The sequence below is a fragment of the Ornithorhynchus anatinus genome, chromosome 7, assembly GCF_004115215.2.
Source record: "Ornithorhynchus anatinus isolate Pmale09 chromosome 7, mOrnAna1.pri.v4, whole genome shotgun sequence".
Taxonomy (NCBI): domain Eukaryota; kingdom Metazoa; phylum Chordata; class Mammalia; order Monotremata; family Ornithorhynchidae; genus Ornithorhynchus; species Ornithorhynchus anatinus.
Window position 1 is genome coordinate 57531058 of NC_041734.1, and position 17207 is coordinate 57548264.

At 53.1% G+C, this 17207-nt stretch overlaps 1 protein-coding gene across 1 annotated transcript; it reads left to right on the top strand.

Annotated features, from left to right (window-relative positions):
• Nucleotides 1-809: 809 nt before the first annotated feature.
• On the top strand, nt 810-15896 carry INKA2 (inka box actin regulator 2). The gene is made up of 2 exons (XM_007667603.3): nt 810-1247; nt 14404-15896. Exons 1-2 carry the CDS (start codon nt 1197-1199, stop codon nt 15307-15309), a joined length of 957 nt encoding a protein of 318 aa, XP_007665793.2. The 5' UTR covers nt 810-1196; the 3' UTR covers nt 15310-15896.
• Nucleotides 15897-17207: the final 1311 nt, after the last annotated feature.

Here is a 17207-nt window from a genome sequence, read left to right on the forward strand (position 1 = left end):
TCTAAGAAGCTTGAACCAAGCTTGAACCAAGCTGAGAAGCAGCGTGGCTCAGTGGAAAGAGCCCGGGCTTGGGAGTCAGAGGTCATGGCTTCTAATCCCAGCTCTGACGCTTCTCAGCTATGTGATGTTGGGCAAGTCACTTAACTTCTCTGTGCCTCAGTTCCCTCATCTGTAAAATGGGGATGAAGAGTGTGAACCCCACTTGATACAACCTGATTACCTTATATCTACCCCAGTGCTTAGAAGAGTGCTTGGCACATAGGAAGCACTTAACAAATACCAACATTATGATTATTAAGAACTAAGCTTCTCAGAGAAGCCGCGTGGCTCAGTGGAAAGGGCATGGGGTTGAGTGTCAGAGGTCGCGGGTTCTAATCCCAGCTCCGTCCCTTGTCGGCTGGGTGACTTTGGGCAAGTCACATCACTTCTCTGTGCCTCAGTTACCCCCCTCTGTAAAATGGGGATGAAGACTGTGAGCCCTACGTGGGACAACCTGATGACCTTGTATCTACCCCGGCGCTTAGAACAGTGCTTGGCACATAGGAAGCGCTTAACAAATGCCATTTTTTTTTTTAGTCCAAACCAGCCCCTCACTTTGCCCCCCTCCACCCTGTCCCACGACCTCCTGGACGGTCCCCGGAGCCTCGCACAAACCCGCCCCCCTCCCCCGTCCCCATCTGCCCCCCACCCCTCCCCCAGGCCCTCCGGATCTCACTCCTCATTGGCTGCTGCCGTGTCCCCCTGGTCTCCTATTGGCTGACTCCCCCTAGCCCTCCTCCCCCCGCTCTGAGCTCCGCGGGCCAGCGAGGGCAGGGGGAGGAAGGGGCAGCGCTGCGCCCTGAGCGCTGCGCTCTGCGCCCTCGGCTCTGCGCTCTGAGCACTGCTTTCTGCTCCCTGAGCTCTGCTCCCTGCACCCTGGGTTGTGCGCCCTGAGCTCTGCCCTCTGCGCTCTGCGCCCTGCGTTGTGCGCCCTGGGTTCTGACACTGCGTTGTGCGCTCTGAGCCCCGCGTCGTGCGCCTTGGGGGTCCTCTGCCGTCCTTGCCCTGCGGAGCTGGGGCGGGGCAGGGTGCGGGCCCCGACGGAAGCCTCGGGCGAGCGGGGCCCGGAGAAGGCCGGAGGGGAGGGATCGTCACCCCTGCCAGGGGCAGCTGGCACCGGGCACGGGCGGCCGGCCCCGGCAGATGGCAGCCTGAGAATGGACAGCGGGGACATGGACAGCTATCTGCGCCGCCTCAAGCAGGAGCTGGTAAGCCCCGGGGCCCCGGAGAGCCGGGGAAGGGGACCCGCGGGACCCGCACCGCAAACCGGACCCAGAAGGGAAGAGGGCGAGAGGGCCCGGGGTCCGGGGCCAGGACGGGAAAACTTTCTGCAGACCGAGCGCAGCCAACAACCTTCAGCTTCGAGGAGCCCGGGCAGGGACAGGGACAGGGACAGGAAGAAGGAGAGGGAGAGGGAGAAGGAGAGGGAAAAGGAAAGGAAACGGAGAGGGGAGCTAGAGGGAGAAGGAAAGGGAGAAGGAGAGGGAGAGGGAAAGGGAAGCTAGAGGGAGAAGGAAAGGGAGAGGGAGAAGAGAGCTAGAGGGAGAAGGAAAGGGAGAAGGGGGAGAACTAGAGGGAGAAGGGAAAGGAGAAGGAAAGGGAGGAGGAGAGCGGGAGGGAAAAGGAAAGGGAGAGGGAGAAGGAAAGGGAGAAGGAGGAGAGCTAGAGGGAGAGGGAGAAGGAAAGGGAGAAAGTGAGCTAGAGGGAGAAGGAAAGGAAGAAGAAGAGAGGTAGCGAGAGAAGGAAAGGGAGAGGGAGAAGAAGATCTAGAGGGAGAAGGAGAGCAAGAGGGAGAAGGGAAGGAGAAGGGGAGCTAGAGGGAGAAGGAGGAGAACTAGAGGGAGAAGAGCGAGAGGGAAAAGGAAAGGGAGAAGGAGGAGAGGGAGAAGGAAAGGGAGAGGGAGAAGAAGAGCTGGAGGGAGAAGGATAGGGAGAAGGATAGGGAGAAGAAGGGAGAGGGAGAAGGAGAGCTAGAGGGAGAAGGAGGGGCAGGCCGGTCGGGACGCCAAGTCCGTTCCCCCCCTGTCGGGTGGGCTGGGGGAAAGAAAAAGAGGAGGGGGTCCTGCCTGCCTCCCTCCGCCACTTGTCTGCCGTGTGACCTTGGGCAAGTCGTTTCACTTCTCTGGGCCTCCGTTTCCTCGTCTATAAAACGAGGATCGAGACTGTGAGCCCCACGTGGGTCAGGGACTGTGTCCAACCCCATTTCCTTGTAGCCACCGCAGCGTTTAGTACAGTGCCTGGCACGTAGTAAGCGCTTAACAAATACCATTCTTCTCATTCGGATTCCAAGGCGGGATTGGAGCGAGGTGCCACCCGAGTATACCGCGGGGGACGAGGAGGAAGATGGGGATGGGGAAGATGGGGAGGGAGAGGTGGGGAGGGAGCCCCGGGCAGCTTCTCCCCACCCCCTTAGCTCTTGCCAGCGAGAGGAGTTGGCAGGACTCAGAGAGGGTGCGGGGGCTGGGCGGCCCGGCTGTCTGCCCAGGCTTGCCTGCCAGCGGGGAGGGGGCGGGGCGGGGCTGGCAGCTGGGAAGAGGGGGAGGGGGTCGGTGGGCAGGAGAGGAGTGGGTTGCCAGGCTGCTCCCGAGCAGGAGCTGCGGGGGCAGAGCTGATGCCAGGCCTCAGAAAGTGGGAGAGGGAAGGGTTGTTGGAGGGTCGGGGGCTGGGAGGCACAGCCAGGGAGGAGGGATGGGAGGAGGATGAAGGAGGAGGGGGACCGTAAACTCTCCCTCTAGATTATCAATTTAAAGAAAAACACGTTTTTAAGCATTTACTACGTGCCAGCCACTGAACTGGGGTAGACCAACCTAATCAGGTTGGACGCAGTCCATGTCCCACATAGGGCTCACAGTCTTAGTCTCCATTTTAATAATAATAACAATATTGGTATTCCATTCATTCAGTAGTGTTTATTGAGCGGTTACTATGTGCAGAGCACTGTACTAAGCGCTTGGAATGTACAATTCGGCAACAGAGACAATCCCTGCCCAATAACGGACTTGCAGTCTAAATGGGGGAGACAGGCAGCGAAGCAAAACAGAACAAAACAAAACAAGACAACATCATCATCCTATTCGGTAAATGAATAACCTCCTCGCACTTAGTGCCAAGCACTGTTCTAAGCGCTGGGGTAGGTACAAGGTCATCAGGTTGTCCCACGTGGGATTCACTGTCTTAATCCCCATATTACAGATGAGGTAACCAAGGCACAGAAAAGTTAAGTGACTGCCCAAAGTCACACAGCTGACAAGTGGCAGAGCTGGGATTAGAACTCATGACCTCTGACTCCTAAGCCCCTGCTCCTTCCACTAAGTCACGCTGCTTCTTTACTGATGAGGTAACCGAGGGACAGAGAAGAATAATAATGGTGGTTTTTGTCAAGCACTTACTATGGGCCAAGCACTGATCTAAGTGCTGGAAGTGAAGTCACTTGCCTGAGGTCACACAACAGACATGTGGCGGAGTGAGGATCAGAACCCAGGCCCTTCTGACTCCTAGACCCGTGCCTTTCTACTTGGCCGGGCTGCTTGTCCTTGTGGGCCATTTCCTCTTTTTCTCCTTGTGGGCAGAGAAGGTGTCTACCAACTCTACTGTATTGCACTCTCCCCTGCGCTCCGCACACAATAAGCGCCCAATAAATACCATTGATTTTGATGGACACCATCTCCGCAGGTCCAAGGGTGGAGGGAGTTCTCAATGAGTAGAACTGATGATGAGGTGGGGAGGGGGAAGGCGGGGTTTTCCTTGACCCCAGAGCCCCTCCCAGGCTGCTGCTTCTTCCCCCCACCCCAGGACCTAGGCCCACCTCATCCTTTTTCAGCCCGGACTGAGATTCCAACTCTTCTGTTGCCCCCAGGGTCTTCCAGCGATGGAAGGGGCAAAGCCAACTGCTTCCAGCCACCCACACCCAGGGCTCCGAGGAGACCTAAAGTGTTTTCCGGCAGAACTCGAGGATGTCAATAACCTCTTTCTGATCCATGCAGGGTCTTTCTGATCCATGCATTAGTTCTTCGAAACACTCCAAGCCCTCTCCCACTTGCTTCTCCCCAAACACTCGATGTCCCACACCTGTGCTCCCAGTGAAAAGTTGGCACGTATTGACTGGGCTCAGCGAGGCAGCTTCTCTCAGTGCTTGGCACATAGTAAGCGCTTAACAAATACCATCACTATTATTATTACTTCCCTCCATCCCCGAACCTGTCGTTTTCCATCCTGTCCTGCTCAAGGATCTGGTGAAACATCAGTCAATCAATCATAGTTTCTTAGCACTGACTGTGTGCAGAGAACCGTACTAAACCTTTGGGAGAATATAACATAACAGAATTGGTAGAAATGTTCCCTGTCCATAAAGAGTTTACAGTCTAGATGGGGAGACAGACATGAAAATAAGTGACAGATGTGTACTTAAGTGCTGTGGAGCAGAGGGTGGAGCAAATGAAGGGTACAAATCCAAGTTCAACAGAACTGGCTTGGAGTGGGGTCGGGGAATGGGGGTGGGGTGTGTGTGTGTGAGTGTGTGTGTGTGTGTGTGTGTGTGTGTCCTGTATGGTGCCACCTTGACAGATCTCTTTCAATCACATTTACTGAGTTCTTACTGTGCGCCAAGAACTCTTACCAAGGGCTTGGAAGAGTACAATATAACAATGAATGGACACATTCCCTGCCCACAACGAGCTTACAGTCAAGAGACTCATATTGTGTGTCTCATGTGGGACTCCGATTGTGTCCAACCCGAGTATCTCATATCTACCTCAGTGCTTAGAACAGTGCCTGGCACATAATAAGTGCTGTGCAAATGCCATAAAGGCAAAAACAAAAAAAAGGGGGTCTTGTCCTGTGCCTGTGAAGCAGGGAAGAAGACGGGGCTTGTTTAAGCTCTGCTCCCCTGGCTCCCTGGCCAGCGGGGGAGCGGATGGTCAGGTAGGGGCAGGAGGAAGCAGGAGGAGGCTATGGCCCTGCTGACTGCTTCTTCCCCCTTCTCCCTGGCCATGTAAGTCAAGTCACAGTTTGGAGGCTGCTCTGTGGGGAGAATGATCTCCCACACAATAAAACCCCCATTGTGCCTGGAGCTGGAACCAGAGCCAGAGACTGAGTTGGGACCGCCCTGCCCTCCTCCCCCCCCACCTCCCATCCCCACCTCTCCCCCATCCCTGGGTTTCTGGAGAGGAAGAAAGCTATGCCCTTGGCTGGCATTTTAATAACCTGCCAATTTGCATTTTGGGCAGCATCTGGGGGGCAGGAGGGAGGGAAGGGGCGGAGAGGAGAAGATGGGTTTTTCATGCATGAAGCCAAAGGAATAAAGCCAAGAAATGAGGCGAAGCACAGCCCCTTGATGGGCATGGGCACCCAAGGTCCTTGGCAGGGTGCAGTTCCTCAAGGGTCACTGGAGGGCCAAAGAGTGGGGAGGGACGAAGACTCCCACACACTTCTGCACCTTCGGTTGGCTCTTTGTCCGGGCAGTCTCGGCCCTTGACTTCCTCGGTGAATCAGCAAAATGCCTGGTCGGTAGAGCTGGCCCTGTGCCCCTGAGTCCAGCTAACCGGTTTCCTACCTTACTGGTGGGAGGGAGAGACCACTGCCCACGCCCCACCCCCATCCTGGGTTCCCTGGGCAAGCTACAGGCTCAGCCTCCCTCCCCTCTGACATCTGTCTTCAGTGCAACTTGCAAGGAGAGAGGTCAGTTTTCAACTCATCCCAACTCCACTAGCCTTTTGACTTGAAACCATCAAGGAAGGCCCAGGTGGACAGGGACCCGTGTCCCCTGGCCTGAGTTGGAGACCCATCCTGGCCATGGGATGGGGGGAGGGTGATGGAATTGGATCAGATGCCTCCCAGGACCGTAAGCTCTTTGAGAACAGGGAATATGCCTGTTTATTGTCATATTGTACTCTCCCAAGTAGTGAGTACCATGCCCTGCACACAGTAAGCACTCAATAAATATAATAATAATAATAATGTTGGTATTTGTTAAGCGCTTACTATGTACAGAGCACTGTTCTAAGCGCTGGGGTAGATACAGGATAATCAGGTTGTCCCACGTGAGGCTCACAGTTAATCCCCATTTTACAGATGAGGGAACTGAGGCACAGAGAAGTGAAGTGACTTGCCCACAGTCACACAGCTAACAAGTGGTAGAGCCGGCATTCGAACCCATGAACTCTGACTCCCAAGCCCGGACTCTTTCGACTGAGCCATGCTGCTTCTCCATGATTGAATATGATTGAATGAATGAGTGAATCCTGGGGAACAGTGAGGGATTAGACAGATACAACTATATATAAGAACTGAGGCAGAGAGAGAGTGAAGGGGATGCTCAGGGGAGTGGTGGAGTGGAAAAGGGGTTAATCAGGGAAGGCTTCCTGGAAGAGACTGCTCCTGGGGAGCAGGAGCATGCTGGCCAGTTCCATTCTGGGCCTGATGGCTTCCCCCAGCTGGGTTTGTGGAAGGGATTGGGTTTCAGGGAAGGAATCTGTCGGGCCTCACGACAGGCGGTTGAGGGGGGTCGTGCAGAAGGAGCAGCTGACACCCTCCTTCATTAGTGAGCACAGCTTGAGCACAGCATGCTAACAGTTCTGCTGGAGACGAGGTTGGGGAGAAGCTTGGGGGAGGGGGAGCAGACCTTCTTTCCTGCGGGGATGGAGTGGGGTAGGGTAGGGTGGGTGTCTCTAAACCCACTGCACTGGGGTGACATAGGAGAGGAAGTGGGTCCTCTGGGAAAGTGGTCGCCGTAGCAACCCTTGCTCTGTCTGGGGTTTAAATGCTCACTCACTCTGGGGAGGAATGGGGGGTTGAATGGACTATGAACTCACATAGTGTCAGCGACTCAGGCAGTGTCATCCTTTCCATCCCTGGTTCAGAAGAAGCACACACTGCCTCTGGGGAGGGAGGCGGGAAGTAGGAGCTGGAGAGGATATGAGGGAGTGAGTTTAAACTGCAGAGAGAGGGATTTTAGGTTAATCATTCAGAAAAACTTCCTGAGTTTATGTTATTTTGGGGGTTTCTATTGTTTTCATATTTCCTCATATATCTGTCCTGAATCCACCCACCTTATTCAGGACCATTTTTAAGTCTCACCAGAGTATTTTTATAATGCTCTGCACACAGTGGCTGATTAATTTTTTTATGGTATTTGTTAAGGGCTTACTACGCGCCAGGGACAGTTCTAAGCACTGGGGTAGATACAAGCTAATCAATTTGGATGCAGTCCATGTTCCACATGGGGCTCACAGCCTTAATCCCCATTTTATAGATGAGGTAACTGAGGCACAGAGAAATTAAGTGACTTGCCCAAGGTCACATAGCAGACAAGAGATGGACTGGGATTAGAACCTAGGTATTTGTCCTGATTCCCGGGCCCATACTCCAGGCAACACTGCTTCTCAATTAATTATCTTAATTATATTAAGATTAATACAATTACCATCACTACTACTATTATTATTGCTGCTGGTACTACTGCTATTTTCTAGTTATCAGGTTTCGGAGACACTATCAGAGTTGCAGGGTTTGGAGGACTCATCCTGAAATTTTAAAGAAAAGAGGTGATCTTTGGATTGGTGGTTTTAGCGAGCCCCCCACCAAGTTTGCAATTCCCTGCCTCAAAGGAAAGGGAAGGAGCATCTGGGGGTAGAATTAGGTTGGAGGATGTCAGGATGTGGAAGGAGGAAGTGAAATAGAGAGCAGTAGGCAGACAGGTTTAGAATCTAGGAGGGGAAGAAACAGAAGGGGTCACAGAGGAATTAGACTTGGTCAGGGGCACCCTGAAATTGATTTAGGGCCTTAGAGAGGACAGTCTGTGTGCTTGCCCACTTTCTGTCAGGATGAAATCCTGAGCTGAATGCTCCAACTGGGCAGCTTCTGTCCCCTCACCACCTCCCAGCCCGGCCCCTGGCTCTCCCACCCTGGCTCTTGGCTGGGTCTGGTTCTTGGCTGCTGGGATCCTTGACTTCCTGTCGGCAGCTCAAGCTGCCAGAGTGAGGAACTGGGGCCATGAACGTCCCTATTCATGGCCCCTAGAAGGAGCCATCCTTCAGAAAGGGACCTTTCACTATTTCCTGCTCTGAGCCTTGGCCACTGCCCCAGGATGAGGTTGGGAGGGGGACAGAGACCACGAGCGGAAGGGAGGCGGAAGGCTGGGGGGCGCGGGAGTGGGGAGTGTTGTTGGAGAGGGGATTGTATGGGGGCTTTGGGAACAGGTCTGCATGTGTGTGTGTGTGTGTGTAAAGGGGGGTGGGAAGGGGGAAAGGGAGGCATTGCTGCGGAAGCTGGAGGGAGAGCGGATGGGGGAAAACATGCCAAACCCTTCCACGGAGCTGGAACCTGCTGAAAGGGAATCTGGGAGGGAGCGAGTATGAGAGGGAAGCACAGCTGTGGGGATCCATCAGAGGGATGGGGAGGGTGGGAATGGGGAAGGGGAGGAAGAGGGAGGGAGGAAGAGTCCGGCAGAGAAAATGAGTGGTGATTCTGAGCCAGGGCCCTATCCCTTCTCCTGCCCTCAGCTACAAAACAGTGAGAGCCAGAGAGGTATTCTGCTGAGCCCCTCCTTCTAATAATAGTGATATTAATCAATCATATTTATTGAGTGTTTAGTGTGTGCAGAGCAGTCCACTTGGGAGAGTATAATATAACAGAGTTGGTAGATCCTTTTTCTGCCCACAAGGAGAAGCAGCGTAGCCTAATGGATAGAGGATGGGCCTGGGAGTCTGAAGGACCTGGGTTTTAATCCTGGCTCAGTCACTTGTCTGACTGAGCAAGTAACTTGCTTGGGCAAGTCACTTAAATTCTCTGGGCCTCTGTTACCTCATCTGTGGCATAGTGGATACAGCATGGGCCTGGGAGTCAGAAGGTCATAGATTCTAATCCCAGCTCCCCCACTTCTCTGCTTTGTGACCTTGGGTAAGTCACTTAACCTCTCTGTGCCTCAGTTACCTTATCTGTAAAATGGGGATTAAGACTGTGAGCCACACGTGGGACAACCTGTTTTACCTTGAATCTACCCCAGTGCTTAGAACAGCATGTGGGATATAGTAACTGCTTAACAAATACCATCATTATTATTTTGGGAGTTGAGACTATGAACCCTATGTGAGACAGAGACTGTGTCCAACTTGATTAGCTTGTACCTACCCTAGTGCTTAGTATAGAGTCTGGCACATACTAAGCTCTTAACAAACACCATAAATATAAATATTATTATGTTATTAAGAAGCTTATAGCCTAGAGGGTGAGACAGGCTTTTAAATAAATTACAGATATTTACATAAGTGCTCTGGGGCTGAGGGTGGGGTGAATAAAGGTTAAAAATTCAAGTACAAGGGTAACAAACAAGGCAGAGGGAGTAGGGGAAGTGAAGGCTTCCTAAAGTGTTTACTATGTACCAAGCACTAAACTAAATGCTGGGGTAGATGCAAGTTAATCACTTATGGCACACTCCTTGTTCCATGATGGCTCACCATTTAAGTAGGAGGAGGAGGAGGGAGAATAGATGAGGAAACTGAGGTCCAGAGAAGTTAAGGTCTGGAGAAGGTCCCACAGCAGGCAAGTGGAAGAGGAGTGATTAAAGCACAGATCCTCTGATTCCCAAGCCTGGCCTCTTTCTGCTTAGGCTATGTTTCTTCTCCATACCATCTCTGGCAGAGCTGAGTCTTGGTTATTTTTTGGAAACCAGGACTGTGCCTGCAAGTGTTCAGATGCAGAGGGAAGACTTGGGGCTGTTTTTTATTAATACAAATTATGTAATTAAAATTACATAAATTACAGAAATTAAAATAGCATAATTAAAATGAGAAAATTCATTATTTTAAACCAGAAAATGCAATAAATATCTCCCTTAACCCCCCACCCCCCATTGGATTTTTGACTGTAGAAGCCAAATAGTAGTGTGAGTATGGTTCATGGGATTAAGTAATCAGTCAAAAGTATCTAGTGAGTGTCTGCTGGCCATAGAGCACTATATTAAGTGCTTGGGAAAGGACAGTAGAAATAGTATACATGATTGCTGCCCTCAAAGTACTTACAGTCTGAAATAAATTATAGATGGGGGAGGGGTAATAAAGATAGGAACATAAGAGCCACGCCTGGGGTGGTGGGGGAAGTATGAGTCTAAGTGCTCAGATGGCACAAAAGTGCTGTAGCAGCAGTTAAAAGACAAAATGAGCAGATTAAAAATTAATCAGGGATGGTCTCCTGGAGGAGCAGTGATTTGCAAGAGGACTCTGAAGATGGGGACAGCTGTGATCTACAGGATGCAAAGAGGGAAGGCATTCCAGCCAGGGGGAAGGATGAGAGCAAAAGTTCAAGGTTGAGAGAGAGGAGAATTAGGCCCAGTGAGTAGTTTGGTTCTAGGAGAACAAGGTGTGAGCTGGGGTGTAATGGGAGAAGGGAGTAGGAGGAATAACTTAGAAGGGAGAGAAGCAGATCGAGGGTCTTATAGTTGAGGGTCAGGGATTTCTGCTTGATGTGGAGAGGAATTAACAACCATTGGGGGTTTTTGAGGAGTGGAGAATGAAGTTTTAGAAAAAGAGTCTGTGCAGCAGGAGTGCAGAATGGAAAGGGAAGCAACTGAAAGCAGGAGGCCAGCAGAGTCAAAGTCAAACTGGGAAATGATAAGTGCCTGAACCAGCTATTGGTGGCCATTTGGGAGGGAAAGAAGGGACAGATTCTGTAAATGTGGAGAAAAAACGGCCAGGATTTGTTGACAGACTGGGCATTGAGAGAGAGGAAGGAGTCAAGGATAAAGCCATGTTTGTGGGTTTGAGAGGCAGGGAGGTTGGTAGCATTTCAACTGTGATTGCCAAGTAAGGTGGAAGAGGTGTGGATCCAGAAAAAAGCAGCAGCAGCAGAGATGTCTGAGTACTTCGTATCTCTAGAACTTTTTCCCTTATAAGAGCTCAAAAGCACATTCATTGTCTCATAACATCCCTGGGAGGGAGGAAGAGACCAGAATACCCATTCTACAGAAGGGAAAATCAAGGCCCAGAAAAGGTGAGTGATTTGGCTGAGATCACACAGTAGCTCAGTAACCAAGCCAGGATGAGAACCCAAGAGTGCTGACTTCCAGCCTTGCCATCTCGCTGGACAATTCCACACTTCTTTTGCCTAGCTTCTTTCTCTCAGCCACCTGGACTTTCCTGGGGCAGGGAGAAAGATGTGAGGTGCTAGAGCAGTGGAGGGAGGGAAGAATTAGCCTGGGGCTTTCAGAAGGAAAGGAAGTGTGCTAAGTGAGTAGAATGGTGACATCATCTTCTTGGAGTCCCCAGGGTCATCTCTGAGCCTGACCAACTGATACTCCTGCCTCTTCCTGTTTCCTACACAGCCCCCCTTCCACCTTCCTCAGCTGCACATCTGGTTTCCTCCTCCACCCACAGCCTCCTTCTCCTCCTCCCCTTCCCACTTCTTCACCCTGCGGCAGTCTTGGACCACAGGGCAGGTGTTGAGAGGTATTTGGGGGAAGGAGAGCAGCCCTGAGCCTCTGCTGCTGGGCCCAGTGGTGACCCACCTCATCCACTCCTCCATCTTCAGGCAGTGTGTAGTAAGTCCAAGCTGGCCCTCCAGCCACCCACATATCCTGGTTCATGTCCAACTCTGGGACGTGTCTTCCTTGAAAGTTGTGACTGCAGCATTCCACCTGCAGGAAGTTCCTGCTTCAGAGCTCACAATGGTGTCTAGGCCTGAAAGAGTCAGAGTCAGTTTTGACCCTGCCTTCCCCACTCCCAACTGTTCCAGGCCAAATATGACATTCTACTTTTCATATAGTGACAGAAACCGGCCCGGCATGATTAAAAAGTACAAATAAAACAATAGTAAAGCATGGCCTAGTAGGTAGAGCATGGACCTGGGAGTCAGAAGGACCTGAGTTCAAGTCCTCATTCTGCCACTTGGCTATGGGCCTTGGGCATATCACTTGACTTCTGCCTCCGTTATTCGATCTGTAAAATGGGGATTAAGACTGTGAGCCCCATATGGGACTGTGTCCAACCTGATTACATTGTATCTACCCCAGTGTTTAAAATAGTGGCTGGCAAGTAGTAAGCTCTTAACAAACACCAGTAAAAAATCAGCGAAATTGGGCAACTCAATTCAGGCTCAGTTGAAAGAGATCGTCATTTTTATGGAGGTTGGTGCAGCTCTCCCTGAGTCAGAGGGCCCCGGCCTGCCTCCTCTCTCCATCAGTGGGGACCAGAGACAAGGAAGGACTCTTCCCCATCTGTTATCCCTTGAAATTGACCCATATCAGACCTCCCTTCTCCCCCACCTCAGGCAAAAGAAGAGATGGTGAGACAGACATAAATCCTGCACAAAGCTGATTCCTGGCCCTAAGTTCCCATTCCTACTGCCCTCTCCCCATTGGATGTCATTAGGGAATTCATGGGGGTCAGCTAAGCTGTCACCTTGACCCCTCTCCCCTTCACTCTTCCACCCCTGCTCCCCCAGCCCCAGGGGACATTCAAGGTACAGTGAAGTGCCTGAACTGTGAGCTCAAAGGGAGAAAGGTCTGTCTGTCACCAAGGTGTGGTGAGGCCCTGCCCTAGGGGATTCCAAGTAACCCGGAGAATGGCAGAGGAAGGAGAGAGAGAGATCCCTCTCCCTCTAACCCCCCCAGTCCCCTGGCTACAGAGTTAGGTCAGATGCATAAGGGGACTATGGAGGTAAGATGATCAGGAGGTGGGGAGGGAAAGGGAAAGGGGGTGTCTCTAGGGCTTAGGGAACATATGGCCCCAGCAGGTTTTGGTGTCAGTAATTTGAGCTGGGCTGGGGAGAGTCTGGCTAGGGAAGTGGGGGAAGGGTTAGGGCTGAGAGCCAGCTGAGGCGGGGTGGGCAGGGGAGAGGCATTTGTCGTGGAGAATAGAGAGGGAAGAGAGGGAGCAGGGGGAGCTGAGGCGGAAGAGGAGGCTTCACTTGGGGTGCCAAGCCTGGAAGAACAATTGTGATCAGCCCCAGAGCTCAACTCTTCCCAGAGTCCCCAGCTCTAGGTTTGGGCAAGGAGGAATCAAGGGTAGCCTGTTTGCAGTGAGGGCAGGAGCAAAGTTTAGGAGAGAAACATCCAGTGGGGAGACCAGGGGAGGATGTGGGGTGAGGGAGGGGAGGGTGAGGATGAGAAGTGAGGGGGATCTGTGTCACGCCGAAGGCAAACGCTGAGCAGGCTGGGAAAGCACAGGTGCTGGGGGGAGGGAGGGGCAAAGCGGAACTCTGATTTTTCTGAAAGTAGCCACTCTAAAGAGGCCCTTCCTCCCCCAGCCTATCCCCTCCACCAGGCATGGAGGGGTGGGCCGAAGGGGGCTGTTAGGAAGGGGCAAGGCCCTCGGGGATCTCCCGGAGGGAGAAGGGAAGGGGGAATCACCTGCAGATGCCCAGTCTGAGGAAGGTGCCCAGGAGAAGTGCCCGGTCCCGGTGTCCTGCTGTCACACGTTTGATTCCTACAACACAGACCAGTTCAGAAATAGGATGTGGAGTTTCCGCCCCTGGCAATTGCTCCATTTAGAACTGGTTTGCCAAAGGTGGGAGAGGAAGCCAGGGGTCAGGGAAGGAATGACCTCTGTAGGACTTTCTAACCCATAGGGGGCTGGCACCTGAGTCTCAATCAAGTGGTTTCTGTGGCTAGGAGGGGACCTGTCTGCCCTGCTCCACCCCCAACTTATGTCATCCCTACTCCTGCCCTGGCCTCACCCATCCCATTCTCTCCCTGAGGGGTAAGCTATTGAATCCAGACGCCAACTACATGATCCTGGGATTTGCGCTAACAGTTGAGTAGTAGAAGTAATGGTGTTCATTAAGTGCTAACCTTGTGTAGAGCACTATAGTAAGCACTGGGAAAGAGTAAAAGATGGGAATTAGATGTGGTCCTCATCCCTTGTGGGTCTGATTAATCAAAACTTCCTGAGTGCAAAGCCCTGCACCAAGCCCTGGGAAAGAATGTACAGGTGAGAATTAGACACAGCTCCTGTCCCTCAGGGGACCGGAAAGGGATATTTACCATTGTCGACTCCTTATCCGGGTCATCGGTTCAAGCTGTGCCGGCTGCCCGGAGAGGCCAACGAAGAGCAGGGCACCGGAAGCCAAGGGAAAGAAAACCAAGGCTCAGTTCATGGCTGTAAGAAAATGCAGACTATCCACAGCCCTAATACTCCCTCCAGCAATCCTGGCTGTCCACCTTAGGAGGGGATAACCAGTGCTGACCAGAATGCTCCTGGCAGCTAGTATTTCCAGGGTGCTGATGGTGATGGCCTCAGGATCAATGGGCTTTCTGGCAGATGGCGGGGTTGACCTCAGTGGCCGGGGGAATTTCTGAGGGAGGAGGTTGAGTCGATGGGAGACCAGAGCCAAGTCACTGCCTAAGCCATATGGATTTCTCCCATTCTTCTGTAGGTATCCATGAAGGAGATGGGGGATGGGCTGCAGGCCCAGATGACCTCTCTGATGGGTGCACTGCAAGAGCTGAAACTTCTCCAAGTCCAGACAGCCCTGGAGCAGCTGGAGATCTCTGGGGCCCGGAGCCAATCTGCCAACCTCCCAGCTTCCCAGAACCCCCCACCAGTGCTCCCCCCCTGCCCTGAACCTCCCCGGGTCTCAGGGAATGGGGGTGGCCTCCGGGCCCAACCCCCAGTTCATTCTTTCCTCAGCGGCCGGCATGCCCCCCCATCTTGCAGAAGTAATCCCAGAGGGGCCCCAGACCCAGCCCTGGCCCTCAGCAGCTCCCCTCCCTGCAAGGCCCTGGACCTGGTCAGCAGGATGGGAGGGAAGAGCCAAGGTGGCATCCAGCCAGGACCAGAGCAGACAGAGTCAGACGACTGGACGTCCACCCTCATGAGCCGCGGGCGCAACCGGCAACCACTGGTCCTGGGGGACAATGTCTTTGCAGACCTGGTGGGCAATTGGCTGGACTTGCCTGAGCTGGACAAGAAGGGCGAGGCTGGAGGGACCAAGGGAACCGGGCCCGGGGCCGGAGGCCGGGCCCAGGAGCTGGGACGCCGCTTTGCCCTGACCACCAACATCTTCAAGAAGTTCCTGCGAAGCGTCCGGCCTGACCGGGATCGGCTCCTGAAAGAGAAGCCGGGCTGGGTGACCTCAGCGGCAGCCGTGGACCCCCAGCTGGGCCGGGCCCAGCGAGCCAAGAAGCGAAGCCAAAGCAAGGGGACTTTCTATCTTGCCTTTCCTGGAAGCAGAAAGGTTGAGCGGGGGCCTGGACCAGTGGAGAAGCCCTCTCCAAGCAGCCCCAAAGCTCTGGAGCCCAGCACCCCCAATTTCGATGTCAGCACTGCTGTGTGGGTCTGAGCCTCTCTGGCCTGGTTGGTGGGATGTGAAACAGAGCCCAGCTGGGAGCGGGGCACCTAGCAGAGATGGGGCTGGAGTAGTGGCATTCTCAGCCCCAAAGCACTAAGAGGGAGAGGAAAAGAGGGGGTCCACACCCGCAAGGGCTTCCATAAAGAAGGGTCTTCCACCCCATCCCCACCTTCACCCCAAGGTTCTGCCACTGAGATTGTGAGATTGACTGGTGGCTAGGACATCAGCATTTGTGCATCTGTGGCTGAGTGTGTGTGTGTGTGTGTGTGTGTGTGTGTGTGTGTGTGTGTGTGTGTGTGTGTGTGTGTACGCCCATCCACACCAGGGTTTGGATGGCCCCCTCCCCTCCCTACTTGTTCACTCTAGCCTTGCTCATAGTCCTCGGCCAAGAGCCCAGGAAAAGGAATGACTTTAAAAGGGCATTGTCGGGAATTAGGGAGTGGGGCTGGTGTCCTGTCCACAGGTGGGCAGGGGTTTGTGGGGTGGGGCCTGCATCTGATCATTTCAAGAGTGACTCTAAGAACCTCCATTTGTCCTGCTTCCATGGGAGGCATCAATAAAATAGCCCCGTTTCCAAACCCATCTGTACTTTGACTGTCTGCATTTTGGGAAAGCTTCCTACCCAAGGAGCTGGCTCTTATTACCTCTGCTCCCTTGGCTCCCATGACCCTTGCCCTCTGTCCCCTGACATGGTCATGATGCTATTGCCTTGTTTTATTGAGGGCTGTAACCCAAGGACAGGGCTGGAGGGGGGTGTCATTTCCAGAAACATGGCATTGCCCATCTTGGGGGGTTGGGGTTGGGGAAGGGTTTCTCCTGCCTATTGCCACTCACCAGGATTGAATTGGCAGTGAAGAAGGGAGAGAAGAAGAGCCCCGGCTGGATCTCTCCACTCCCTTCTCTCCCCGTTTTTCTTCTTTCAAGCACGTGGATGGGGGATCGGGCTGGGTACAGAAGACAGCAGACTACCCACACTCAGGGTCTATTCTCAGGAAACTCACCATCTTCGAAAGAATGAGATGAAGAATTGGGTGTGTGGAAGGGACTGGGAGAGAGGGAATGACAGATGGTGTTTGGCTGGGGAAGAGAAGGTTAGGGTTCATCACTGTCTTCCAGGCTATGAGGGGACACAGATGACTTGTCCACAAAGGCCAGGTGGAGTGAAATGTGTTTTAACTGCAGCAGAAGGGTTGGGATGGGCACAAGAAAAGGCCCTGCAACAAATGATTCAGTGAGGTTTTGGAGTCTCCATCCCTGGATGTCTTTAAAGTCTACCAGTGAAAGTTCTTTTTCATCCAGTTCCTCTTCCCAGCCCACTCTCCCGCCCCCATCCTCACCCCACTCCCCGGACTCCCAGTCCCAGCGGACACTGCTTCTCCTCTGCCCCCGAATATCCTATTTTCTCTCCTTGTCCCTTCTCAGTCCCTGATCCATCCCCTTGGTTTTCCTTCATCCCTCTCCATTTCAATCCAACCATCTCTTCCCTTCTGTCATCTGATGCCACCTGACTGCTCTAATTAGAGATTTGGCAACTTCACAGTTGTCCCGGCACCTCAGAAAATTAATAACAAATTGGAGAAGAAAATCACAAAGAAAGGTGGAAACACTAACTCCAAACCGGCTCTCTCTCTCCCTGGCAGTTCACCAGTCTGACCAGCTGAACCCCAGGCCCAGAGAAGTGTCTGAAGGCCCCAAGTGTGGAAAGTCTTAGGGAGACCACTGTGCCGTTCAAGGCCAGCTCCGCATCTGCTCCTCTTGCCCCAACCCTCCCGGCCCCAGTCCTTGGACCTACTGAGGCTTTGGACCCAGGCCCTGGCACATCTCTGACCTCCATCTCTAACCTCCCACCCTGGTGCAGCTCTGACCCCTTACTCTGGCATGGCTGCCCC

Coding starts and splice junctions, on each gene's coding strand:
- INKA2 (XM_007667603.3), top strand. CDS start 1,197: ATGGACAGCGGGGACATGGACAGCTATCTGCGCCGCCTCAAGCAGGAG. Junction 1,248..14,403: donor GCCGCCTCAAGCAGGAGCTG/GTAAGCCCCGGG, acceptor ATTCTTCTGTAG/GTATCCATGAAGGAGATGGG.